General features: G+C 47.1%; 2 protein-coding genes across 4 annotated transcripts in view; both read right to left on the reverse strand.

Moving 5' to 3' along the window:
• Window positions 1–1,724: 1,724 nt before the first annotated feature.
• PPIH (peptidylprolyl isomerase H) lies at window positions 1,725–12,448 on the reverse strand. Of its 3 annotated transcripts, none has more exons than XM_032201498.1 (10): window positions 12,342–12,448; window positions 12,165–12,229; window positions 11,600–11,623; window positions 11,040–11,084; window positions 9,663–9,705; window positions 7,753–7,845; window positions 6,109–6,196; window positions 5,277–5,317; window positions 3,875–3,963; window positions 1,725–1,914 (listed from the first exon to the last, which is right to left on the reverse strand). In XM_032201498.1, exons 1-9 carry the CDS (start codon window positions 12,405–12,407, stop codon window positions 3,895–3,897), a joined length of 534 nt encoding a protein of 177 aa, XP_032057389.1. In that variant the 5' UTR covers window positions 12,408–12,448; the 3' UTR covers window positions 1,725–1,914; window positions 3,875–3,894. The 3 variants fall into 3 exon arrangements, with proteins under 3 accessions (XP_032057389.1, XP_032057388.1, XP_032057390.1); XM_032201497.1 differs by having other exon boundaries at window positions 1,725–1,824; window positions 12,342–12,447; XM_032201499.1 differs by lacking the exon at window positions 1,725–1,914 and adding an exon at window positions 3,110–3,428.
• A 12,721-nt stretch (window positions 12,449–25,169) lies between these two features.
• Window positions 25,170–27,519, reverse strand: part of CCDC30 (coiled-coil domain containing 30) — a 40,037-nt gene continuing 37,687 nt past the window's right edge. The window contains exons 20-21 of the mRNA XM_032201395.1: window positions 26,344–26,411; window positions 25,170–25,546 (exon numbers count right to left, since the gene is read on the reverse strand). Of these exons, the coding sequence (XP_032057286.1) occupies window positions 25,351–25,546; window positions 26,344–26,411 (264 nt within the window). The 3' untranslated portion in view covers window positions 25,170–25,350. The remainder of the gene's footprint in view (window positions 25,547–26,343; window positions 26,412–27,519) is intronic.

The following is a 27,519-nucleotide window of genomic DNA, read 5'->3' on the forward strand; positions in this document are numbered from 1 at the left end:
TTGCTTCACATATGACTGAAGGATGACTTCATCCCAGGGAATTAAACCCAAAAATGTGGTAGTTGAGAGAACTTTCAGCCAGCAAGTAAGGAACAGCAACGGTTGGAAAGCTGAAACTCAGCATGTTCAGTGTCCGAGGGGGACAAACATAACCAGGAATCTAATTCACCATTCAACTTTCAAGAGGTTACAATGGATTTACTACTGTTAGAAATTACTTTTGGGAAGCTGTGTGGCTCCTGCTATGCAGGAAGAAAGACTGGCTGCTGGCTGATCACAGTGATACAAATACATCAGGTTGAGAAAGTGCTCCTCTGCCTGGACCTAGAAATAGGTTCCCTGGTGAAAAAGCACGGTGAATTTGGGTACCCACAGCCAGACCATGAACCTCAGCACTGCAGCGGGCAGGCAGCATGTCTATGAGCCACCTGTAGCTAAGCTCATGCCTAACCCCATAGGGAAAGGACATCTGGACACATTTCCTGAGCAGGAACACCTGAATTTTGTCTTATTTTTTCGGTCACCTCTACCTCACGGCTGTTATTTGGGTCCAGTTTTCTCCTCCATAGGAGGAATTTTCAACCCTCATCTCCTATGAGATAGCCCCATGCAGTTTCTTGGCCCGGAGAGGAAAGGTACGCTCTGTTTCTTCATCACCTGACACACTGCAGCTACAAAAAATGCTTTGTGCTGCGGAGAAGCGAGTGCGACTGTCCTCAGCAGCTGTGCAACCACAGGAATAGGGACATGGAAGGCCTGACTACCAGAGCCTACCATAAACATTTTAAACAGTTGTTACATAAAAGAGGACACCAAAGCTTGCCTGAAGGATCTCTCCTCCAATACATCAGCATTTGCTCTCCAGCAGCAAGTAAAGAACAAGCTACTTGCACAGACCATGCCTCCCTGAGACAGCCCCACACAGCACACCATAGGCAAAGATCATAAAACATTCTTGCTGCCCAAGGAGCCATGGGGCGTATCAGGATAGGATGAGGCAATTGCACGTGATCAAACAGACTTTGTCCAACCTCTTTTATACTTAACCTGCTGCACGAGAAAACTCACCTTGAAGCCCAGCCCCCACGAGGGGAGCTTTCAAGTCACCCAGCAGGTGAGTTTGCAAACCCAGTCTGAGATTGGCAGTTTTTCCACAAACCTGCAGCCTTGACGGTGTTCTTTGCAACCATGAAGAACACGGAGCCCTGATTTTTACTCCTACAGCACAATCATTCTCTGCTTCCCAGCCCAAAGGCCTTCTATAACATCCTTGTAACACCCAGGTAAATTCCTGTAACACCTGTGACACAAAGCAGCCCGATGGCCTAGCACTGGGATGTGCCAGGGGAGGGTTTACAGCATAACTCACCTTGGAGCCCAGCAAACTCATGCTGATAAAGCCTTTATGCTGTACCAATCTCCTGTGCTTCAATAAAGCTGCATGTAAAAAGGTTCTAGACACTCCTAAGATGCTAAGAACCTCTCTGCCAGGCAGCCTTATTTACCTGCCAAGGAAAAGAACTGGTGTAACACAGATCTGCCATGTTCCTTTCACCCCTTCTTTCCAGCAGCAATGCCTCTCAATACCATGCACAGAACGTGTTCCCTATTGGATCAGCTAAGGGCAATGCACACTGCAGACACAGTAGACAGTAAAAACCCAGTAACCCTTCTCACCCAAAGAATCCATTCCCAAGCATGTTAACTGATGTCCACTACATTGGTATTTACCACAATCCTTTATTTACATTTGAATGTGTTAAAAAAAATATAGATGCCAATTATTAAATAACTTCAGGAGAACGTCAAGAGCGCAGGTCTGGCCTGTAAAGAGGACAAGGACAGTGAGGGAAGTGGCTGGAACTGAAACTGCATGGAGCCAGCAAAGGCCTCCTAACCACCAGTGAAGGAACACTGAAACAAAGGAGAATAAACAGGTCCAAATCATAGAACCACAGAATAGTTTGGGTTGAAAGGGACCTTAAAGATCATCTAGTTCCAACTCCCTGCCATGGGCAGGGAGGGCTGGGACACTTCCCACCAGACCAGGTTGCTGCAAGCCCCATCCAACCTGGCCTTGAACACTTCCAGGGATAGGGCATCCACAGTTTCTCCAGGTAGCCTGTTCCAGTGCCTCACCACCCCTCAGAGAGAATTTCTTCCTTGTAGCTAATCTAAATCTACCCTGTTGTAGTTTAAAGCCATTACTTCTTGTCCTATTGCTATGCTCCCCAGTGAAGAGTCCCTTTCCATGAGGAATGCTTGATGGCCATCTGTAATGTCGTACAACAGCAGCAGGACTGCGTGGTGGCACTGAAGCGAGCACTGCCTGCTGCATGCACCAGGTCATGCCAAACCTGTCTACAAGACCTAGGGAACCAGGGAGTCTTTCTGGGTCTCCATTCCAGTCTACTTAAAACCAACAGCAGTGTTTGTTTCACCGGGCTGATTTTAAAGGATCTTGACAAATAACTGATTTAGCTGTCTGAAGCTGGGTGAGACAAAAAGCCATTCTTGCCCAGAGGCCACTGACAGGCAGCAGCATACACAAAGGCAGCTCCCAAGACCTGGTTAGGAAGTAAGCACGGTGGCACCAGCCGCACACCCACACCTTCCAGTCTCAAGGATGTTGACCACAGATCACGTACAAAGGCTCCAAAGATCAACGGGTCTGGATCTAAGGATCCCACTCATGAGCACAGGTCTCTTCATCTGCAAGAAAGCCTGCTTAACAAGGTTGTGCCTATCTTCAAAAGCCTATAAATGCCACCAGAAGTACCAGGAAAATGAAAGAATGATTACATTCCCTATTGTCACTTCATCAAATAGGAGAAATATCTGAAGCACTGCAGATCTGAAAGACTTAACCCCGGCAACAGGGATGCATTTTCACAGGTAATTCCAGACACCTTTGGCAATTGTTTAACAAAAAGTCAAAAATTTTGCAGTTACTTTTTCAGCGCCTGCCTGCTGAAATTTGGAAAATCAGCAACCAAAAGCTAATACAGCAGATTTTTGACAAGCTGCAGCCTGACATATTGAAATCTGGTCAGACTTGCTAAAATGCTCATGTTGTTTTTTTATTTTTTTTCTATTTTTTGTGTGTGTGTGTTTTTGTTGGTGTTTTTTTTTTTATTAACAGTGAAGTGGGCAAACAAATGTAAACAGAATACTGTACTGAGCTCAGTCTTGTAGCTACTGATTTAAACAAAACGAAGCCTGGGCCATAGTAAATGCTGGAAACATCTCCCTTTGTAATGACAGTGGTATCTTCCTGAATTAAGGTAAAGCGATGCAAAATGATAATCCCTTGGCCCTCCAGTGGTAACTGTCCTATGGCTGTAGTGAGCAAGAAGGCTCAAGTCTTCTCTTCCCCCAGCACTTCTTTTCTTGATCTTTGCTTGCACCAAACATGGACGCTCTACTTTCTGTAGAATTAGGAGAGTTCACCAAACTGCAGGTCAAAGTGAACCCCCTAATCCCTGCAAGTTGCCTGAGTAATACCAGCTGCATTCCTGTTGCAGGTCTCTTTTCATCCACTGGTTTCTAAAGCTGAGGCTCCAAGGCAGTCTAACCCCACCCAAGGCAGGGCTGCCATGACCCCATCTTCCCTCAGACAGCAGCCACAAAATCCTGTCCCTCTAATGCTGCCTTTGGTCTTTATGTAGCCTGAAGGGAAACAGCATCAGGGAGTTGAGCTGGTAAAAATTCTATTAGAATTATATTAGAGGTGTGTTTTCGGCTGGTTTCAGTGTCAGTGAGATGAGCCAACTTTATGCAGACTCAGATGAATGTGAAAACAAGCCAAGAGAAAAGTAAGAAACATGGCAGCCCATATTTCACTTGCACTGGATGCCTCAGAAGACAGACTTACCACATTTCTGTTCCATTGCTTTACATTTCCCCACACTGGGAGATCACAACTGGCAGCTTGGGTTTGTTATTTGGACCTGTAGGCACATTCTGGGAACAAACAAACATAGAATGTTACACCTTATGAAAAAAGCAAACCCAGTGAGTGACAGGTAATTGAAGACTGGCTAAGAGGCATCTGTGCAACACCAGGAACATGGAAACTTAGAGCTCTGGGCAGCATATAAGCACCTTCACGTATCTTGGCAATGAACAATCCAGTGAACATTCTCGTACACCAGTTTGGCATACAGACCAGACCCTGATCCTTTGCATGGATAAGATGTAAGAGAGCAAAAACTGGGGAGCTCCTCGTGAGATACAACAGAGAAGATATCACTTAGATGTCACTTAGGGCTGCTCTGGTTTATGTACCTTTAAAGTTACCAATTAGAGCTGCAACAAGCAAAGTAAACTGATATTCGTACAGAAGGGGAATCCAAACAACAGATAGTCACAAGGCATCCCCTATTCTGAACCCCTTGTTCATGAAAGAGCAGCCAAGTCCAGGAGAACTTCTTAGTTAATTCCTTTAGTTTCCCACTCCCTGCAGTGATGTACATCCTATCAGCACAGACCACAACCCTTCTTCCATCAGTGCTTTTAGTGAAAAATGTTAGCAACAAAGGGCTAGCAACTGTATCATGCTGCATAGTTCCTTGCACGGGACCTTTTCTCAATACCTAACAGCTGGCAGCTCTGTGTTTGTCCCACTTTTTGGATTCTTTGATGGCCCTTGCACACAGTTCCCCGCGCAAAGCAGGAGTGTACCATGAAGTCACTGTCAGCTGTATCGTATAAAACACTGTTTGTTAAGTCCACTCACCATCCTGCCATGACACCCAGTCGTGGTGTATTCCATACAGGGTAACCACCATGTCTGAACATATTTATCTAGAGCTCCTGGAAGCCCATCAGAAGACTTAACTTTTCTTATTACATATGCTGATCACAGATCAGCAGAACTGATGATTTAGTATCCATTGAACAATCCTAGGCAATGGCACAGAAGTGATCTGCTTTACTCTCTTGTCTGAGTTGCTGATGGAACAGCTTTTCAATTTAGCTTCCTGAACAAATGCAAAGCACTGCAAATAAAGCCACAAGAATAAAATCCCCACTCAAAGACTAACCAGCAACAACGGGATCACAGCATTTCTAAAGTCAATCTAAATGACAGACTTTGTCACAACAGTTTCCTATTATCTTATTAACGATGACAACCAGTAACACCAGTTACCATCACTGGTATTCCCTGGTAACCGTTAAACAGACAGCAGGAGAGAACAGAAAAACCCTTGTTGCTCTCCCACGTGACTTTCCAACACAGACATTCACAGAGAATAAAGGCAAATTCAACTTACTTCAATTTTTCTCATTACCAACAGTCCATCAACGATTTTACCTAGAATGAGAAAATGGATCCACTTCAATATGGCCTGTTTCCACCTTTGCTGCCCTCCCCAACATGTATATGATTTTTTTTTCCTCTCCAGAAAGCACTATGCAGCGTATAGTAATTGGGCACTTCACGGTTTGCTACTGATCTCTAAACTGATGAAAGAAACAATCCCTCTTAAAACATTTGCCACATTCAGAACACATGCGTGTTTTCCCCTCACACTGGTGGCATGTGTAGAAAACTAGATTTTGAGACTTACCTCCACCAGTTGTAGTAAAATACAGCTTGAGCTGTACAACCATCAGCACATGTATCAACTCCATCAACACACTATGTGTAACGATGCAAAAATGGCAGAGAATAATATCAAGAGTTACTCAAGAATTAGAGGAAGTAGTAAACAGGACAAGAGCTTAACATCTGGCCTTGAAACCCTACAGCTCAAGAGGAAGTACATGGAAATGTAACTCCCCAGAACCACATTTGTTCTACAAACTCAGCTCAAAGCTCCACTCTCCGACAGTGGAGAAGAAAGGTAACCCTTCACCCATCTGCACTGGCATGAGGACTTATGTAGTAACATAATACACTGATCAAAGAACTGAATCTGGATGAAAGCTGTGAAAAAATGTTTCATTTCACCAGCGGTCCATCTCAGTATCTGGCTGCACAAATACCTCTGCTGGCACAAATGATGGGGAAGGAACAAGCAGTCCATGGCTGTTCATTTCAGCAGCTGTGCCACAGAGTGCATCCACGAGCCAGTATACCAGGCCTGCGTGACAGATACTCACCGAACACAACGTGTTTCCCATCCAACCAGTCACATTTGGAGCACGTAATGAAAAACTGACAGCCATTAGTACTTGGACCACTGTTTGCCTGGGGGTTGAGAATGTCAGAATACAAAATTAGGACTTCCCAAAGCTGAAGGCAAAGATATCGCATATAAGAAAGAGCTGTTGCTTAAGAACTAACCTAGGTTTTTTATTTTTTTTTTATTTTTTAAGTTTATTGCTATACAAACCAAAGAAAACAAGACATTTATTTGCAGGAGAGTACCCTGTGCTTGGACACAGTGTACTACCAAGTCAGTCCTGCCAGTGTGTGCAAGAGCCACGTCAACTTCTTCTTATGATAATTCTACAAAGGCACCTTCAGCACAAGACTGTGCCGAAACCTGGGCTCCAGAGCATGTTCCTGAAAAAGGGCTGAACTTTTTGGTGATGAGTACTTACTGGCTGCAGTATTATCCTGGGGAAAACTGAAAGCCAGAAACCAGGACAGAAAAAAAAGAAGCTGATTTCTGCTATTTGGAAGTTTGCCTAAGAAGAAAAAAGGTGCCTGTTATGATGGTCAGGATCAGAAAGCTAATGATCATGCCAACACAGGGTTCACAGGAATGGCATGATGCACTGAGTAATTCAGAGCTGAATGCAACACCCAGAGCATTTGGTCTCTCCTACGAAAACATCTCTGCAACACTCAAGTCCATCTCAATTTTTCCAAATCTCTTTTGCCAATCAGGAGACACTAAGGCACGTTTTTGTGCTGACAAGTGAATTGTGCAAGTCCTGCACCTAGCAGGGCTACAGGGCTGTAGCAGGGCTACACAGGACACAGTCACACTGGATCTTTTCCTTAGTGCCAATCTAAGGCTAATCCCTTTGGCTGTGATGGACCTTGGTTTGGCCCAGCAGAACAACTCCAGAGCCATGCTGCTTTAACACAAAGCTGGCAATACCAGCATGGCATCCCTTCTCACATACTGTGGTACACTGCCTGCTTAGCTGTGTTGTGACAGATCTGTTTGGACCATATTTTGAACAGGGTGAATATCAAATCCAAATGGTAAATGTCCAAAACAAGTAATTTTAAGGACAAGACAGCTAGAAGAGTGGAGGGAAAAGCAGTTGTAGTCAGGAACATTTGGTTCTGGCCCCACTTGCTTTCTACTCCCAGAAAACAGTGTATTGTTCCTACCAGACAACATGCAATGGTTGCAGTTTTCCTACAGTGTTGAACAGGAAGCATATGTTCTGAAAGATACCATGGTAACACTGTTATGGCTTTGAAACTCCCAAATCTCTCTGTTTCATCCTTGCTAAGGTCAGTGTTTAATAAAAGTATCGGGGAAGAAAAAAAAACAGCACTTGCCACTGTTCAAAAACGTCAATAATCAAGCTATTCTGAAAGCTGATCAAACAAAGCCTGCCCCTGAACTCCAACAGGTAAGGAAAAAGGATGCTGCAGGATCAGGACTTCAGTGTTACTCGACACATTAACCCATGAGTAACCTGACTGGTACTTACAAAGCTGGTCTTTCAGACCTTATATCCAGTGATAGAGATTTCTGCTGTCTGGCAAACATTTTATACATTTAGGAAAAGCATAGAGAGAAAGTAACAAAAGCTTTTAAATCTTAATTTTATACTTACCATAGAAAGCAGACCAGGAGCAGAGTGTTTCAGCTTGAAGTTTTCGTCTGCAAAAGGACCTCTATATATACTGGCTACTCCAGTGCCATCTCCCTGCATCAGAGAGGGATTAGTCAGCTACAGCATTTGTTCTGTAGCACGAATTTCAAATAACCAAGCAAAAGCAGTGTTAAACTCAGCCCAAAATGGATGCTGTACTGCCATTTATATACAACAGTGATGAACATGTTCAGATGTTTCATTTCTGAAGAGAAACTGCGACTGGATTCTAACTACACAGTACATCATTTGTCATCAATATGCTGGCAGAAACCCAAAGAGATATAAGGATTAAGTCCAAGCCTCTCAGTGCAATGAAGTCATAGATTGCTTGGTATGGAACCACCTGGTCTTAACAGGCACTCCAGGGAAAAGGGAGGGGAGGAAGTATTGGCTGGTAGAACAAGGAAAGCAGAAGTGGAAGTGGAAGAAACTGGCTGATGTCACGCTTATTTCACCTTACTTTCTGTGACTCTGCTGAAAATAGGGAAGTGCCCCCTTTGTTCAGTTTTTAGCAGCTACTGTCTGCAAAGTCACAAGCAAGGGCAGTTTCTAAAGTACAGAGCTTCTCATTTTTGCTGTACTTTCTACCAAGTTGAGGTATCTTGTACTTAACTACAAGTGCTTGCTCTCAGTCCTCAACATATTTATAAATCAAAGCAGCATGGCCTGTAACTGCTGCAGATTGCAAGCTTTGACTGCTCATGAGGTTATGACTTTGCACAAGCCTGACAGACAACTCATAGAGATATAGCTTGTGGGATCACTGAAAGGCCGCCCTGACTTCTGGTCCAACCCTACAGAGAAATTCCTGTACAGTGCCAGCAGAGACTCTTCAGTAAAATGGCCTTAAAATGGTGCATTGAGGAACCCTTCAGAGAAAGCTGTGGAAGCAATGCAACCAGATACCTCTGGCATGGTCAGTTAAATTTACTATTCTGACTGTAATTTCCCTTTCTGCGTTGATATTCTGCTTGCTTTCGCCCCATTTATTCTGGCTTGATGTACTCTGTCTCCCTGTATTGCCTTTCTACCTAACATATACTTTCTTTATTAGGCCAGACTTAATAGGAAAATAAGTGCTAATAATATAAGAGGCACAGCTCCGCATCTTTTGATGTGCTTGCCTAGTCCTTGCTCCTTTTCCTGCAGCATCACAACTGGGGACTGCCTAAATACCTGGTGTGGCTAAGCTGCCCCCTGTACAGTTAGTTCTCTCAGTGACTTTCACACAGCCACGTTTTGCATTTAAAAAAATAATAATAATCTTTTACCACACCCTTCAGATTTCAAATAGTTCCAGAAATGAAGTAACTACTGGGTCTTAGGACAGTGAAGACTCAGTGGTCTTACAGCCTCGCCTAAATACCCTGCTTTTCCCCCCATGGTAACACTGCAGGCACAAATACTCTCTGCTATTTTTAGACAATTCACTAGCAAAAAAGTTAGGTTTGATTTAAACTCTCTTGCATTAGACACTCTGTTCCTGTACTAGGGTATTGTCTTCACAAAGACATTGGAAATCCACAGGCTCTCTTCCTGGGCAGACAGGAGAAAGGAGGACAGCAGGATAAAAAAAAAATAAAAATATTTCTGCAAGTTTAAAAAGCCTCTAGCTATACTGCCATTCTATTTTACAGAAGAAATATTATGGGGAAGGAGAAGATATTTTCACCCAAGACTACAGAGTTGTTTTCAAGTACATTACTATCTGTTGCAGTAAGTTGGTAGCAATGCTGTGAGGAAGCCTCCAGTTACCACCGGATGCCTCAAAACAGAGAGGGAGATACCACGAATCAGCATGGACCCTGGAAAAGAGTTGCATATGCACCATGTAGGAAAAAATACATAAGCAATATAGCAATACATACGTTTACAAAGTCACCTCCTTGGATCATGAAATCCTTTATTACCCTAGAAAAGTAAAATGATACTTAGTAGAAAAATGCCTCAAACAGCTTAATATGCATTAAAAAGAAGTTATGTCTTACAACACAGAGAAAGTCATCAGGGTCTATGAATGTTACAGTCTACAACCAACAGTGAATATTAACTACTGGTTGGTATCAGGTAATTTGGGTCTGTATCGGAGGAATGGGAGGGGTGTGCAGGGGTGGTAGCTCCTGGTGAAAAGAGACTGGAAGCTGCCCCCCATGACATATAAAGCCAGTTCCAGATGGCTCCAAAAGGGATTTGTCACTTGTCAAAGCCAACCCAACAAGCAATGTTGTTTGTGCTTCCATAATAACAAATTTAAGAAAATAAAAAGACACTAATTGGCAGCTGTGAGAGAAAAGTCAGAAAATGTGAGAGAAGAAAACCTGCAGACACCAAGGTCAGTGCAGGAGGTGCTTCGGGCATGCAGCACAAGTTCCCCTGCAGCCTGCGGAGAGGCCCCTGGTGCAGCAGGCTGTCCCCCTGCAGCCCATGGGTCTCCACATGGAGCAGATCTCCATGCTGCAGCCCGTGGAGGAGCCCCTGGTGGAGCAGGTGGATGTGGGGGGTGCTGCTGCCTGTGGGGAACCCACAATGGAGTAGCTCTTGAAGAGCTGCTGCCTGTGAACAGCCCCCACAGGATCAGTTTGGGAAGGATGGCATAGTGTGGGAGGGACCCCACGCTGTAGGCAGGGCGGAGAGTGACTGTGGAGGAGCAGCACAAGGTGCTCCACTGACCACAACCCCCATTCCCTGTTCCTTGCACCGCTTAGGAGGAAGTACAACAGAGACTGAAGTTGAACCAGGGAAGAAGGGTGGGGATAGTGTTTTTAGTTTGCTTTTAGTTCTCACTATTGTACTTTGATATTAATTGGCAAAAAAATACATTAATCTTCCCAAAGCCAAGTCTGTTTTGCCCATGATGTTAATTGTGAACCACTTCACCGTCCTTATCTCAATTGGGAGCTGTTTTATTGCATCTTCTCCCCACCATCTTGCTGAGTAGTGGGAGAGCAGCTTGGTGGGCACCCAGCCAATGCCAATCCACCACAGGGACCATTGCTGTTCAACAAGAGACACAGATACATAACAGATACAAGGAAATGATCTCTCATCTGGCAGACCAGGAATGGAGAAACCCTCTGCAGTGACCTGTGGTATGCATTTGACAGCGTCCCCAAATCCTCCAGAGGAACAGTATTAGCCATGACCACCTACAAATGCCTCCTACACCAATAATGCCCTTGGGACAGGTCTGAAAATCACGCTTAACTCATACTTCTATTTAAACTTCTAAGCAAAAGCAGAAGTACCTGTGGAAAGTGCTTCCTTTATAACCTATAGGAACACCATCTTTCCTGCAAGGAAATAAAAAGGAAAATTGTTACCACTTACTGGGTATCCCAACACGAAACCCTCCCAGGAGTTTAGAGTCCTGAATGGTTGTCCTGTACATTAGGAACAACCTTGATATACAACCCACCTCCAGCAGTGCCTGCTGGGTCCTAACATGCAGTGATGCTATCAGAGACCAAGGGAAACCCTGAATGGGCTCTGCACATTAAATGACATGGTTGCTTATGACACCCATCTCAAAATCTTAACAGCATACCGTTGTAATTTGCAGCACATACAGGTGGGATTTGCAGGCAATGTACTTTTAGAGCAACTGGAGTATGACCAAAGTCAAGCCCAAAGGGGAAAGTGCACCATCTCTGTGACCAACCAAGCTAATCACTTTCAGCAGAGCAGATTTCTGCAAGTCTTTCATTTTATAGCAGCATAGTAAAGAAAGCTTCCCAGTGGGCCTTCTTTCTAGTCACCCAGCCCTGTTTTTCTGAGTATGCTACTTAAAAGAATATAACCCACGTACCTGAATTCACCTGTACAAAACTGCCTGGAAAAGAAAAAAAATACAGAAGACCAGAGGAATCATCAGTAACTGCTCATCACTTCCATTTCTAAACAGAGCTTTGCAGAGATATTGAGGTTTAGGTATTTAACACTGAGATTGTAAGAGACAGTGAATGTGGAGCAGGACAGCACGTTCCACAGGGGACAGGGCATAATCACTTTTCCGGAACTGGGAAATCCACGTGGTACATCCTGTAATCAATGACAGAGAATGGGGTGGCAAGGAGTTTTTACCATGATGTTAAGGCACTCTCTTTAGTAAACACAGTGAGCGTATCAGAAGCTCCACAGAGGGAGCAGAGAAGGACCAGAGCCCTTCACCTTCAAGCCAGAAAGGCTCCGCTGGGGGTTAGGATGCTGCATGGTCACGGACAGCTCTGTGTGGACAGAGAGCTGAAGCGGGTGCAGTGGCCCTGACAAGCCGTCACTAACACCACAACACCCCTGCACCGTGAAGCCTCTAGAGCCTGGCTCCAGGCCGGCAGCCCCGTGCCAAGCCTGCAGGCCCGCCGGCTGCTCCTCACCTGAAGTTCTCCGCAGTTTTGGGCACGACGTCGGCGAACAGCTCGATCTTCATGCGGCCGACCTCCTGCAGAGAGAGAGCGAGAGCAGCCCAGCTCAGCCACCCGCCGCGGGCCTGAAGACCCCGCCGCGCCCCACCGAGCCCCTCTCCCCGCCCCAGGCCCGCCGCCCGGCGCCACCTGCCCGCCGATGGTGACATCGAAGAACACCACGGGGTTGCTGGGGTTGGCCGCCAGCACCGCCATGGCGCCCGGAAGCGGCAGCGGGAGGCGGGGCCGCGCTCCCTCGGGCGGCCGGGCGGGACGGCAGGCGTCACCGCTACGTCACGGGGCTGATGGCAGAGCACGTCACACCGCCATGACGTCACAGCAGCACGTAGCGGCCACTCGTTGCAGTGCCACAGCGCGGCCTGACGTCACCGCCGCCCTGTCACGGCCCCAGCACAGAGGGGCTGGGGGTGCCCCGGCTCCATCTTGTCCTGGCCGCCCGCAGCAGGGTGCCCAGGCCCGTGCCCAGGCATCTGCAGAGGCTCTCTAAGGAGGAGACTCCACAGCCCCTCTGGGCAGCCCGTGCCAGGGCTGCGACACCCACACAGCACGGGAGGGCTCCCCGGTGCTCGGCTGGGACCGCCCGGGCTCTAGTTTGTCCCGTCGCCCCTTGTCCTGGCACCGGGCACTGCCGAACAGGGCCTGGCTCCGTCCTCCGTGCACCCTTCAGGCCCACCAGGTCCTTCCCTGCCAAGCTGCTGTCCACTGGGTGTCCCCAGCATGTCCCGGCGCTGGGGTTGTTCCCAGATGCAGGCCCTTGAGCTTCTTCTCCTGGTTCAACTTCAGGAGGTTCCTGCGGCCCATTTCTCCAGCCTGCCCAGGTCCCTCTGGATGGCAGCACCACCTCCTGGTGTATCCGCTGCTCCCCTCAGTTCTGTGTCAGCTGCAAACTCTACCCCACCGTCCAGATAGTTAATGAGGACTGGGCACAGTATAGAGCCATGGGGTAAACCTCTAGCTACTTCACCTCCAACTAGACTTTTCACCACTTTGCCCTCCTCCTTGCCTCTCTTTGAAGACAGCAGTGACATTTGCTTTCCTCCACGCTTTGGGCACTCCTCCCAGTTGCCACAATTGATCAAGGATTATCAAGGGTGGCCTCTCAGTGCCATCTGCCACAGCCCTCCAACTCAACTTTGCACCACTGATCACCACCCTCTGGACCAAGACAGTTTTTAATGCACCTCACTGTCTGCCCATCCAGCCCATATGTCAGCAGCTTCCCTACAAGAATCCTATGGGAGACTGTATCATTGGCCATTCTGAAGCCCAGGAAGGCAATATCCACTGCTCTCCCCTCATCCATCAGGCTCGTCTTTTCATTGTAGGAGTTTATCAAGTTGATCAAGCATGACTTCTCCTTGGTGAACACATACCGATTACTCCTGATGGTTTTCTGGCTCTTCATGTTCCTAGAAATGGTTTTCAGGATATGCTGCTCCATCCCTTCTGCAAGGATCAAGGTAAGGCTGATCATCCTGTAGTTCCCTCTCCTCCTTGCATCAGGCATTCCCTCTTCCATCAGGCCATGTGGAATTTTCTATGTCCAATTTGCTGAAGTATTCCCTGACTTGATCCTGTTCTGCCAAGGGCACATCCTCCTTGCTCCAGCTTTCTCCCCCAGTCTCTGGGAGCTAGGACTCCTGAAGGCCAGCCCTGCTGAAAAAGACTGAGACAAAGCAGGTATTTGGTCTTCAGCCTTTTCCATCCTGTGTAACTCCATTCATTCAGCAGTGGGCCCCATTTTCCCTAGTCTTCCTTTTATCACCAATGTACTCATGGAAGCCCTTCTACTTGTCTTTGACATCCCTGGCCAGATTCAATTCCATCTGAGCTTTAGCTTTCCTAATTTCATCCCTGGGGGCGATGAAATTGCTTAGACAATGTTTTTATGTTCCACCATGGTTACTTGTCCTTGCTTCCACCCTCTGTAGGCTTCCTTTTTGTGTTTGAGTTTCACCAGGAGCTTCTTGTTCATCTGCTGCAGGCCTCCTGGCAGTTTTGGCTGACTTCTCTTTGTTGGGAGGCATTGCCCTAGACCTTGGAGTAAGTGATCCTTCCATATTAAGCAGGTTTCCTGTAACCAGCTCTGTTGGGCCCCTCTTACCTCCAGAACCCTATGCCTTGGGGCTCTTCCGAGCAGATTCTTGAAAATACCAGAATCTGCTCCCCTGAAGCCCAAAGCTATGTGCTTGCTTTTCACCTTTCTCCCTGCCTACAGCATTCTGACCTCCACCATTTCATGGTCACTACAGCCAAGACTGCCATTGATCATGACCTTGACTTTCAGATAATATTTTGATGAAACTCTCAGTGTCTACCACACCCTTCAGGCTGCATTCCTTACTCTCTCAGAGACTCTGCATGTGACTGGATATTGAGCTGACTTTATTCTCCAAACATGCTTATTTGGAAGAATGCACCCACAAGTCACAGTCAAGGTGCAATGATTGGCAGTCCCACTCAGGCTCTGCAATAAGGTATGCATTTATATATTTTTTTCACATATTTGACTCAACATCATAGCATTTTGCACCAAATATAGTAAAAATGGAAGGTTGAGCACAACAGTGTGGGAGATTGGTTTTATAGCAACGTAGGATGACTCTAACAGATGGTGCTTTATTGTATGCACCCCATGACAAGTGGCTTGGTAAAGAGAATGAGCGAATGACTACCTCATAAGAGAGAGAGTTACTGTTGGATGCAAATTTATTTTAATATTTTCCTGTAGCACCAAGGAAATTGTGTATGCATTCCTGACATAGCCAAAAGCACTTTGCTACAGGGAAATGGAGAATGCAGACACACAGCTTGCTCAAAAGGCAGATCTTTGTTTCAAATTTCAATATTTCAGGAACAAAGTTTTTATATTTATATACAGTTTTTTATACATTCATATTCCTAATACGTTTTCCTGGATGTGTGACCCCTGAAATGAGTGTTAAAGTTTAAAAAGCTTGTCTTCACACAGAGGAACAATGACAAGTGGGAGAACCAGAATAATATCCAGGCCCTGCTACTGCCAGGGCTGCCCAGGAGAACCTCAGATGTGAAACCTGTCAGGATGAGTCAATGAGAGCTTCTCCCCCTGCTCCTTTCCCTCTTTCTCTCCCCAGTTCCTCCCCTGCCCTCTCCTCTCTCTGGATCTAGGGATATGGGTCACATTATGGGATGCAAGGGAAGAGACTTTCAGGATCTCACTAAACTTACTATTGGGAGGAGTTTAATAATAAGTTTATATTATTGAATATAAACTTATTTAGGGGAGGAACCAAAGGTGGAGAAAAGTGGGGATCAATGGGGTTTGGGGAGGAATAAACCTGGGGAAGGAAATAATTAAAATAAAAAAAAGATACATAAACAGATTACCAGTCAGTATATGCCCTACCCTGATCAGCATGGTCTGTCTCGTCTTCTCATTAAATTCCATCTCTACCACTTTTCCTGTGTCAGGAGCCTTTTATTCTGTGTGCATGTATGTGAATGGGGGTCTCCATGCCAGCAGCTGGATTGGGACTGGGGGCCATGTGCCAGCTGCCATTGTGTGATCAGTAGAGAGTTATCAAGCCAGCCTTGCTGATGAACAGCTTCAGAGGCTTGGGAGCCAGGAGTCTGTGTGTAACTCTGGGGATGAGGCTCCAGGAGCATTTAGCTGATGGAGGTCCCAGGGGTTTCCAGGCCTCCTGCTGGCTTTCATGCCACTGTCATCATGTCAGTCGTGCTGTGAACCTGAAGGCTCACATCAGCAGCCCACAAGCTGCAGCAACATCAAGGTGTGTTACACATTATGGCAGCACCAGGCAGGCTGAAAGGCGCACACAGGCTTTAGAATGAGCTCCTTTTTTTTGCAAGTTTTAGGAAGAACTGAGAGGATGACAGAACAAGCAATGGCTATAAGTAGTAAGCTCGTATTGATAAACTTGCCTTTTCTTTATTTATTTTTTTTTTTTTTTGCCTACCTATCTCTCGTGTAGCCACAGGAGGGCACCTTATCCCCTCATTTGCTCCTAATTCCCTGGGAAGTGGCGAGGAGACCGTAAGCAGCTATTTCCTAGTAGACAGCATAAAGGGAAACACTCCTCCTCGACTGAAGATATATCAGAGAACAGAGCTTAACTCAAAGTTGTAAAGCAAATACTAATAAAAGTTGCTTGGTTTTACACTTTTGCATGCATTAAAAATGTGCTGGCAGGGCAATGGCTTGCCCTGTCTTTAGCAGCAAAAAATGCCCATGTCAGGTCTCATAACCAAGGGAAGTAATGAAATAAACATAGGAAAAAAATCTTGAGATGGCTGATCAGTATGGGAAGGCTGACAGTCCCAAGCATAAGCACTGCTTTAACTTTTCTGCTTCTGCATCTCAGATGTTGACAGTTTAGCATGAAACACTGAGGCCAGGTATCTGCATGTAACATATTTCCAAGAGATTTCCAAGATTTCTCAATCATATATTGAGTGCTGACAGGCTTCAATTTTTATATTTAATTATTTTTATTATTATTTTTCTGTCCTTTCTCACATGTCAACCTAAACTCACATGATCAAAGTTCAGCAAGAGTATTAAAGTTTCTGCTATTATTACCATAATGACCAGTTGTCATAGACTTCTGTGAAGGAGTTTATTTCCTTTTTACTTCTCCATTCCTCTCATCATTCCTCATTCATCTCATCAATAGTCATTGTTCCACCAATGCAGCAGTCCCCAAGATACTGGTTTATGAAATCATAAACCCACAAAATCACATAGACTAGAGAACAACACAAATCTACTCCAAACTCACAATCAGAGCAGGTCCAGTTAAGAGCAGCTTGCTCAGAGCCTTGCCTGTTGAGTATTATCTCCAGGGGTGGAAATCCCTTCACCTGTCTGGGTCCCTCTTCCAGCATTTGACCACACTCATGGAAAACAAACAAAGAAACAAACAAAAAAGCATATTTCTTCAATCAAGTTGTAATTTTCATCTTGCAGCTTGTGCCTATTACCTCTTATCCCAGCCCCTGCAATGGGTTGTCTCAAACCCTCACTCTTAGCAAGTACAGTTTTTCCAGGAGCTCTGGAGGGACTGGGTGACCCTTGCAGACAGCAGCCTACTCAGCCTTACATCGGCACCAGCAGGGCTCAGCATCCCTCATACAAAGTACTGTGGCCAGGTCCGAGTAAATGAAGATGCACAGGAGCCCACCACAGGGCTCCAGCTACCACCAAGGCTCACAAACCCTTGTACAAAGCAGTTTGCCTGGACCCAACACACCGATGGACCTCACCGACCCTCGCACACAGCAGGGCAGCAAATGCTGGTGCATCAGCAGAGCTTGTCCATGCTGGTGAGCCCAGGTGTGGTGCAGCAGCAGGGCTCAGCATCCCTTGCACCCAGCTGTGTGCTCAGCCCTCTGGTGCTGGCAAGTCACGAGAACCCTTGTGCATAGCAGGAAACTGATTCACCAGCTACTAGAAGGAGTCGTTGATACTCACATACAGCAGTATACTCTGTCCATCGGGGGAATTTGTCCATCTGTTGTATTAGTGGAATTTGGAAACCTTTACATACAACAGCACAATCATTCTCAGCGCACAGAGGGGACTTGGTGACCTTCATGCACTGCAGTGCATCTGGTGCCCGGGCAGGAGGAGGGAGGATCAGCATCCATCACTCAGCAGCCCAGCACCCAGCCGCAAAGTGTTGTTGGACCTCGTCGATACTCATGCACAACAGCTTTTCCAGCCCTGATATTGGTGCAGATGAGTGACCCTCACACACAGCAGAGCAGTGAAGGCCAGGGGATCAACAGACTTCAGAAACCCTCGCCACAGCATGGAAACAAATCTAGGGTGGGCACACTGTTGTGGGATGGAGACTGAAACCCACTGCTGCACGGGGACTAGGTTCACTGCTCTGACTGTAGCTTCAGGCTGCTGCACTTGGCTAATCCTAACCGATACCACAACTCTAACTCTAAGCCTAACCCTAAAACTCACCATAACCCTAAACTCAAACCCTATACTTAATACTAAAGATAACCCTAGCACTAGGTTATAACCCTAACTTTATGCCTAATTCTAAACCTATTCCTAACCCCAACCCTAATGGGAATTTTCAATGCAACACTAGCCCCTAAGCCTAACTGTAAGTGTAACACCCTAAGCTTAACCATAAACTTACCCCGTATTCTAACCCTAACACTAATCCTGAACCCTATCCCTACTTGAAGCCCAAAACCCTGACCTGAAAACTGACACTAACCAAAACCCTCACCCTACCACTAAGCCCTAACTCTAACCCTAGCCATGACCCCACGCTTCTTGCTGTGCAGATGACGGGGCACGAGAATGGATGTGAAGGTGGGTGGTTCTCAGGTCACTGATCCCTGTGTAGCAGAAGGGCTGGGAGCAGGGACAGCACTGGAAGTGCTTGTGATGCCCTACGTGCCTGAGTAGTAGCACACAGGGCAGCAGCAAGCCCATTCTGCACAGGGCCTTGTGATGCCACTTGTGGCTGAGCAGATTGGGCAGCAGAGATCGTACAGGTGCTTGTGCTGTCGCTGTTGGCAAAGGATGTGACAGGTCAGCAGCAAATGCACTGCTTATGAGGTAGGCATTGCCATACCTCATGAGGCACGCACTGCCCTATCAGGTAGGCAGCCACAAGTGGAACCACAATCACCTGTGGCTGTTGCTGCCCTGTCAGCTCTACAGCACCAAGGGATGTCAGGACAACCTGTATGAGCCACCTGCCTGCCCCATCCCCGGAGGCTGCTTGCCTCAGGTGACAACACCAGTGCCCGCACAACATTGCACCTGCTCCTGCTCCAACAGCTGCCACATTCCTGTGACCCCATGGCACTGTCACTATCAGCGGGCCTGCTGCTGCTGCTGGGAGAGCCAGGAGCCCGCTCCTGCCCCACCTGACAAGCAGCAACAAGAGCAGGGCTCTAAGTTTATGGTTAAGATTAGGTTTAACGGCTAGGGGCCAGCAGTAGGGTTAGGGTTTGGGGGTTACGGTTAGGTTTGGCATCAGCATTAGGTTTAGGGTTAGGGTTGTATTTAGGGTTAGGTTTAGGGTTAGGCTTAAGGTTAGGGATGAGGTTAATGTTAAGGTTAAATATGGGCTCACAAGTGAAACCACAGCCTCCTGCACGAGTTGTGTGCTTGCTCCTGCCTGACAAGCACGCGGGCACCAGCGGCCTCACAACCCCTGCACAAACCCTCTGGGCCACTCGGACACCAGTCCCATCACCATCCCTGTGCAAGTCATGTCCATGATCCTGCCACATCCCCTAGGCAGCCTCAAGGGACCGCACAAGCTCCTGGGCACAGGAGCAGGGCCAGAGCAGCTACGTCTCATTCTACCACTCCATCAGGACTCTGCATGTGTTTGGGGGTGACATCCCAGAGCATCAGAGGTGAGAAACATTCGAGGCACCTCTGCCCATATTTCCCCCCAACCGTAACTATTCTGACTCAGGACATACCCCTGTGTGATACCCCTAAATAGATGGTTGATCTTAGGAAAATCTGGAAACAGATTTTTGAGACATACCAATAGGATTGTTTTGGTTACCCAAGGATGTTCAAGACAGTGAAGGGTTATTGTAAGGTATGTCCCACAGGAGAAGAAGGGGGAGATGACATTCTTTGTTTTCTCCACAGATTTGCTTTTGGTGGAGAAAAGGGAAAAAAATGTAATTGTTAAGTGTTGCCATGAGATGGTTCCCAAAGTACAGAGATAACAGCAATGGAGGGCCCAAATACCAGACTAGGCTCAAGGCCAGTGCTTTTTTCATAGTTCTCCCAGGAAAAACACAGCCAAGTGCTACACAGTACAGCACCCCCCCCCCCCCCCCCCCAAAAAAAAAAAAAAAAAAAAACAGCCTTTAAAAAGTTCTCAAATGTAATGTACAAAATAAATAAATAAATAATAAAAGCTGCATGGCATGGATCAGATAAAAGAACAAATCAAACAATGTTGAGAACAAGAAGGTCAACATTGTGACCAGTAACTGTCAAACGTATAAGTTCCGTCTAACACACTGTGGTCAAATCTGGCATTATCTCAAACCCTTTGAGTCCCTGTTTAGGTGCCAAAAAAGGACCATTTTGGCTTAACCAGGAGGCAATGAAGCACTACATTGCCCTTTGTGTACTTCACCTCAGCTGGGTGAGGAAGAGGAAGAGAATTGAAAGGGTAAGAGCGATAAAACTCTTGGAATGTGATAAAGACAGTTTAATAAGTAAAAAAGGAAACAAAGAAAAACGACTGTTGCAAAAAGCCATCACTCACCAGCAGTCAAATGATGCCCAGCCAAACCCCAGGATACAGCAGCCCTGGCAAATTCCCTCCCACCCCCTGCAACGTCCCAGTTTTTACTGCTGAGCATTCTGTTACCCAATAGGGAATATCCCTTTGGTCAGTATGAGTAAGCTGTCCCAGCTGCTTTCCCCCCCTACCAGTTGCATGCTGCCATCCTCCTCTCTGGGAGAAATGGAGAAAGCCTAAAGGCTGCATAACAGCTGAAACACGAGTGTGTTATCAACTGGTTTGGTAACAAATGCAGAACATTACACCATCCTGGCTGCTATGAAGAAAATTAAATTTAACTTAACCAAAACCAGCTGAGCTTGTATTTCAGCTAAGGAAAAGGCGCTTGGTTTTCCTCAAGCAGTCACATCTGTCAAACCCTAGCTGACAGGTGGGCTCCAGTCTCCATCCTTACCTTCCTTCCAGAAGGGCACCTGGCAAAGGCACTCAGCTCCTTCTACAGCACTGTACAACTTGCATGCCTGCGAGGTGCAGTGCTCTCACCGCACACGCACCTGAATGCAGCCAGAGGACAGACAGGTAACGGTTTATGTCCTAACAACAGTGAAAGACATTTGCATGTTATTCATCTCTTGAGATGAAATTTATTCCAGGGTAGGAAGAAGCTGGTATTTTCATCCTGAATTAAATTGGCACCAGTGGATAGTTGACAGAAGGAACAGTCCTGTTCTCTGCCAGCTCTTTCATCGCACCCCTGTTCTGGTCTGTTTCTTCTCACCTACACCCACCTGTGCTAATGCCCGGGGAGGATGGTGCAGGGGGAAAGACACGAGAGGTTCAAGGCCTTATGCCCCTTTACCTAGAGGGATGGCAAATCTTACCATGCTACAGGAAACAAAAGCTTATTTTTTATTTCTCAAGATTGCCACTATAGGGGAACCAGACCTCATCATTTTGCTGAGACTGAGAAGAAATAAAGTGTAAATTGAGCAATATACCAGCAAGCAGTTCCTCTTACCAATGCTGCTCTGAAAGACGAGGCAGTGGCACAGCATGTCACCTTCAGCCAGAAGCCCAGCTTGCGTTTCTTTTCCTGTAGAAACCTTGAAGCGTGCCATACTCCCGAAGGTGCTGACAGCCTGTAATAGACCCAGGCACACTTCTTTCCCAGTGATACTGACACATACTGATTGTGCCAAGCGCACATAAACGCCCTTGAGAGTGGGCACCAAGAGGCACAGAGGTAAGTCACAGGCAGCAGCTCCACTAAAACCGGCACCGGCACCACATTCAGCAGGAACAGGGCCTGTGGGACCTGCCCAAGTGCCCCGGCCTGCTGAACACACTCACTGATGGTGTAAAATGCTTGACAACATCATAAAGCACAGGGGCCGGCTGGGGGTGGCCATCTTATCCTTCCAGAGGCTGGTGGGGCCCACGTGTCTGTAGCTGAAGACACAGCCCCTCACACAAGCCAAAGAGCATGGGGCTGTGCAAGCCCACCCCTGCATGGCTCCCAGGTCCTTGTGGGCCCCCTGCCGCCATCCCGTCCTCTCCCGGCACCCACACAGAGCTCATCTGTGTGGAGAAGGATGGGTTTGTCAGAGCAGGCACCCACCAGCAAGGCTCCAAGAGGCATGAAAGAAGGCAGCAGGATGCCACCATTGCACCTCAGCGTGAGTACTGGGTCCTCAGTGCGTGTTTGGGTGCACCCGTGACCCTTTCTTGTGCCTCTGTGCATCGCTGGATTGCTGGATATCTCCTGGAGGGAAACCCAGACGATACAGGTGTCCATTTTGGGACACCTGTACCCTTTGGTTTGCTTTTCAATGTACTCAGTCCCCACGAGTGCACCTTTTGGCACACCCTGATCCCCACAGTGCACCTGTTGCACTGCCCCCACACCGCTTGGCATCCATTTTGTCTTGGTGCATCACGTAACCCCTTGTTTTACAGATGCTCAGGTCTCCTGGGCCCCTTTTCAGGGATGCCCCAGAGCCCTTGAAGTGTCTTCTGTTGCATCCCCTACTCCTGGGACCATCTTTGGGTGTGTTCTTGACTTCTCATTGTGCCTTCTGAGGTTCTCCAAGGCTTTTGGTAGGCCTTATAGGGCACTCCTGGACCACTGGGTGTGCATATTTGGGTACACCAGACCTCTCACTTAGAGTTTTGGGGCAATTTGGACCCCTTAGTGCATCTTTTGGAGTGTTGTTGCCTACCCTGTTTGCCATCTTGGGTGCTCTGTCTTCCTCAGATTGCTTTTGGACACCTCCCAGAGCCCTGGGCATGCCTCTTGGTGTCTCTGGAACCCTGGGTGCATATTTCAGCACTCACCAGTGCAATCTGTTTCTTTTCTCAGTGTGCCTTTCAGTACATCTGAACCCCCTTGGTGTGCCTTTGGGACACCCTGGATGCCTCCATTTCTTTATTAGGGTGTTCGAAGACCCTGTATGAGCCTTTTGAGGTGGCTCTGCACCCCTTGATCTGCCTTTTACTGCGTTGGGCGCCAAAAAGGACTGCGGTGGTTTTACCGTGCTGGGCAGCTAAACCCCACAACCGCCCTCTCACTCCCCCTCCTTTAGATGAGGAGGGGGAGAAGTAAAGCAAAGAACAACTCACGGGTTGAGATAAGGATAATTTAATTAAAGGGAAATAATTATAATAATTAAATAAAGACTACCATGAACTAAACAATTTAACTAAGGGGAAAATAAAAGGGAAAGGGGAAAAAGGGAGGAAAACAAACAAACAAAATAAATGAAAACTATATGGAAGTGCAGAGGAAAGAAATTACTCTCTACTTCCCACAAATGAGCGATGATTGACCACGTCCTTGAAGCAAGGCCTCAACGCACGCAGCCGGTGTTCGAGAGGAGGACCGACGTCTTCTCAACGAGAGCCCACCCCTCCCCTCTTCTTCCCGTTTCCACCTTTTATTGCTGAGTGTGACACCACATGGTATGGAATATCCCTTTGATTGGTTTAGGTCAGCTGCCCTAGTGATGTTTCTCTCCTCAATTTTTGCCCACCCCCTAGGAGGGTTAGAGAAAGGCCCAATGCTGTGCCACTGCTGCTCAGCAGTAGACACAACACTGGTGTGATAACACTGCTGTTCCAGCTACAAGTACAGAGTACGGCACTGAATGGGCTGCTGCCGGGAAAGTTAACATTCCAGCCAGACCCAGTACATCCCCCAACTCATGGCTGTGCCTTATGGGGTACCCCATCCTCTTTGTGTGCTTTCAGGGTACCTCTGGACTGTTGCAGGTACCTTTTGAGACACCCCAGAGTCCTCAGTATCACTTTGGGTGGGCTGTAATAGACTCTCACAATGACATCCGATTTATTTCCTTATCCCTTAGTCCATACCCAGAGGCTCTAGTGTCACCCCCAGCTGCAAGCTCTGTACAGCGCAGCCCCTCCATTACCTGCAGCATCAGCCCCCTGCCTTGCCTGTCCCTCTTGAAGATCCTGTAACCGTCCATCACAGCACAGCAGCCACTGGGCTCTTCCCACCAGGCTACACTTACGCCAATGATGCCGTAGCTCTGGGACTGAGACAAGGCTTCTAGCCCCTCTTGTTTTTCCCTTGTACTGCGTGCGTTGGTGTAGCAACATTTCCAGCGTGCTCCAGTGTACCCAGCACCTCACAAAGCAGACTGAAGGATCTCGCTGGCACAGTCTCATAAGTTTATCACTGCTAAGCCTGTTTTTATCCCTTTCCCCTTCAAATCTAGCACCTTTCTCACCTAAGAAACTTGATTATGAGATTCAAAGGGACAAGAGACAGCTTTTATGCATTCAAATTGTGGCTACCCAGCTGAGCACCTACTGCCCACACCTGCTCTGCTGTGTGCAGGGAGAGGCAGGCACAAGGGAAAGGCCTCCCTTGCCCCTCAGTGGGCCCCAAGTCTCTCTGCTCCCCCATGCACGCTCAGATCCTCTTCATCCTCTTCAGAGATGTTCCACTTCCCTTCCTTGGGAGAACAGATCTCCTCTCTTCCCATTTGGGACTGCTTTTCTCCTTACCATGGTCCTCTGTGACAGCTCAGATCTCCTCCAGGCTGATTCACTTTTTCTGAGGACTTCCTCCCTCCTCCTTTGACAGCCTTAGTTCCCCCTCATGGGAATGGTAATTCTTACTTGTCCACTCTGTGCTCAGCTCCCCTCCATGCATGCTCATATCTCTTCCATTCACACTTATATGTGTGCAGAACATCCCCCCCCAGCACATGCTCTGATCCTTTCTGCTTCCCTCTTTGCATGCAGAGCCCCTGTACACCCACCTTCCTTTCTCTTCCTGCTGTGCCCCTTCTGATTCCACCCCTCCATCCTCCAGTGCCCTCCCTTCCTCCCAGTGCACCTCCAGCCTCAGCTCTGAGCACTCACATTTCATCCATTCTCCTCCCCAGGCTCATGCAAAACTAAATGGAGAAGTATGAGCATGCAAAAGGAGGAACAAATAGTACCTGAGCACAGACAGAGGGGAATGGAGAAAAGTGGACACACAGCAGAATGTAGGGGAATTTCTCCAAGTTTTATTTACAAAATTCATAGTTTTGGACTGGACAGGGAATTAGAGTTCAGGGGGGACATATGTCTCACCCCACATCTCTTCCTTTTTACCGAGTTTGTCTGCAAATTCCAGCCTCCCAGGTGGATGCATCCCAGGTGGATCTGGGATGACACACATACAGTTAGGGTTAGGTGAGGTTAAAAAAAAAAAAAAAAAAGATGTTGAATAATTTAGTTGAAAGATATCACAAAAATCACCAAGTAAGTCATTTGGCAATTCTCCCTCCTGCAGTCCTTGTCACCTGATGGCAAGCCCAAATCCTTGCAGTCCAGTGAGGGTGTATTTTACAAACATCTCTCTCTGTTTACAAGTTCTCAGAGCTGATGCTCTGACTCTCCTCCTGCAGCTGGGAGGCTGTGGTGTCTCCAGGCGAGGCTACATTTAAGTACCCAATCTCAGAAGGCTGAGAAGGTGATAAGCAAAAGGATGAGTCTTGGCTTTCGGCTCCTCCTTCGGGCTTCACGGTGCTGAGAGAGTCTGGCAGTTCTTGTGATGGGAAGCTGAAAACAAATTTCCTCTCAAATCATTCTGCAAACTCCAACTCTCTGCTACCTGCATAGCCCCATTGCTCCTCCCAGCACCGTTGTGAGGCAGCACAGGGTCAAGACAGTTTGCCTGGGCTAAGGCTCCAGCACTCTTCCTCCAGCATGTAGCTGACAGCCCGTTTCCCCCAGAGCATACTCTGACTTGTGACACTGTCCATCACCCACATTAGCACCCAAAGGCCACAAGCAGGACCACTGTGCCAAGTCTCTAGCAAGCAAAGACTAGAATGCTCTGCTTTCCCCATTAGTGTGCTCACCTCCCGCTTTTTGGGGTGGATTGGGGTATTCCTTGCTACGCCAGAGGCTGAGAAATAGCTCAGGGTCCCTCCTGCCCCCTTGCCCACTAGTCATGAAACTATCCTGGGACATGGGTCATACAGCTCCAGGCAGCAACCGTCCTCTAAGCCTCATGACCTCTCATGTAAAAACACTTCTCCAAATTCACTGGGCACGAAGCTGACGATGTCACAGCAAGTGCTGGAATTTACACAGTCATGTGAGCCTCACTTCTAAATCCTGGTGTTTCCTGACATATTTTGAAAATTTTACTTCTCCATCCTATCAGTTTCATGGGGTCTTTTTAATACCATTTCCCTTGTAACTAGACCAAAAAAAAAGGGGGGGGGGGAGAAAAAGAACCTTGGTTGTAAAAGCACAGAGTGGAGCATTTGTTTTGACTGCCAAAATGCACAATTTCTGCATTGCCACATACAAATTAAAATTATTTTCCTTCTTGTTTTACCCCACAATACCTGGTACGGGGAGATGGCAACACCTTACTCTGTAGCTGCCGTTCAGAGAAGTTAACACCCTTCAAGTCCTGGAATGATAAACAGAGACTTTCAAAGTAGGAGGTATGTATCAGATCCTCAGTTTCAACACACAGTCTGGGTCTTGAAAGTGCCCCCCACTTCACAGCTTGTTCCCCAACTCCCCAGCTCCACAGAGGTAATAATCTTATATTTGTTTTCTGGGTCTGAATCTAAACTAAAAACAAACAAACAAACAGCCCAGCTCAAAGAAACAGAAAGAAATGAAATGCAATGGAGCATACAGACAGCTATTTCTACCAGGTCCTGAAAGCACTTTGTTTCATTTGTAATCACGTGTTTCCGCTTTGGGTTCCTTTTAAATTTCAAAATGTACCAATAAACTTCCATATCCACCTGTTTTATCTGGAGAGTTGTTGAAACAAAATCTTTGACTTTCCTGGATTTTTCCCATTTCTCCCCCCTAATTTTTTTGTTAATTTGTTCAATCCAGAGCTGAGTTTATAAGTAAGACATGCTTTGTTCAGTTCAGTTTAGTCACTACTGTCCGTCAGCTTTGTCTGAGGTTTTCCTGGCTCACAGAAATAACATACCTAACTCCCTACCACAATGTTCTGGGTTATTCAGAATTTTAAAGCTAGCTTCAAAATGGCCAGGCCCCAATTACTGAAGTCTTTTAACAGTGCTAAAACTGAAACAGAGACAATGTGAACTTAGGGAACTCTCTTCTGTGGGAAACACAGGTACCCACTCACCGACCTCACTTACTCTCTAGAGGTTTGCTGCCTACCAGGGGCTTGTATCAGGGTTGCTACCAAGAGACTACCGAGCCTTGGGCAGCCCACAGACTGCTATCGCCTGCTGTTGTTCCATCTGGGTACCAATGACACTGTCGAGAGCAGTTCAAGGTGTATCAGGAAGGACTACAGAGCCCTTGGAGCAGCTGTAAGAGGCTCTGAAGTACTGGTGCTCTACTGTCCGATCCTACCAGTCAAAAGGCTTTGAAAGGAGCAGCTGAATCCAGCAGATCAATGCATGGGACTGGTACCTTAGCCAGGGATTTGGCTTTTTAGACCATGGGACTATCTTTGAGAAACCTGGTGTACTGGGGACAGATGGGGTCCATCTGTTGGAGGTAAGAAAGAGCATCTTTGGTTA

This window comes from Aythya fuligula, chromosome 21, assembly GCF_009819795.1.
Source record: "Aythya fuligula isolate bAytFul2 chromosome 21, bAytFul2.pri, whole genome shotgun sequence".
Classification (NCBI taxonomy): Eukaryota; Metazoa; Chordata; class Aves; order Anseriformes; family Anatidae; genus Aythya; species Aythya fuligula.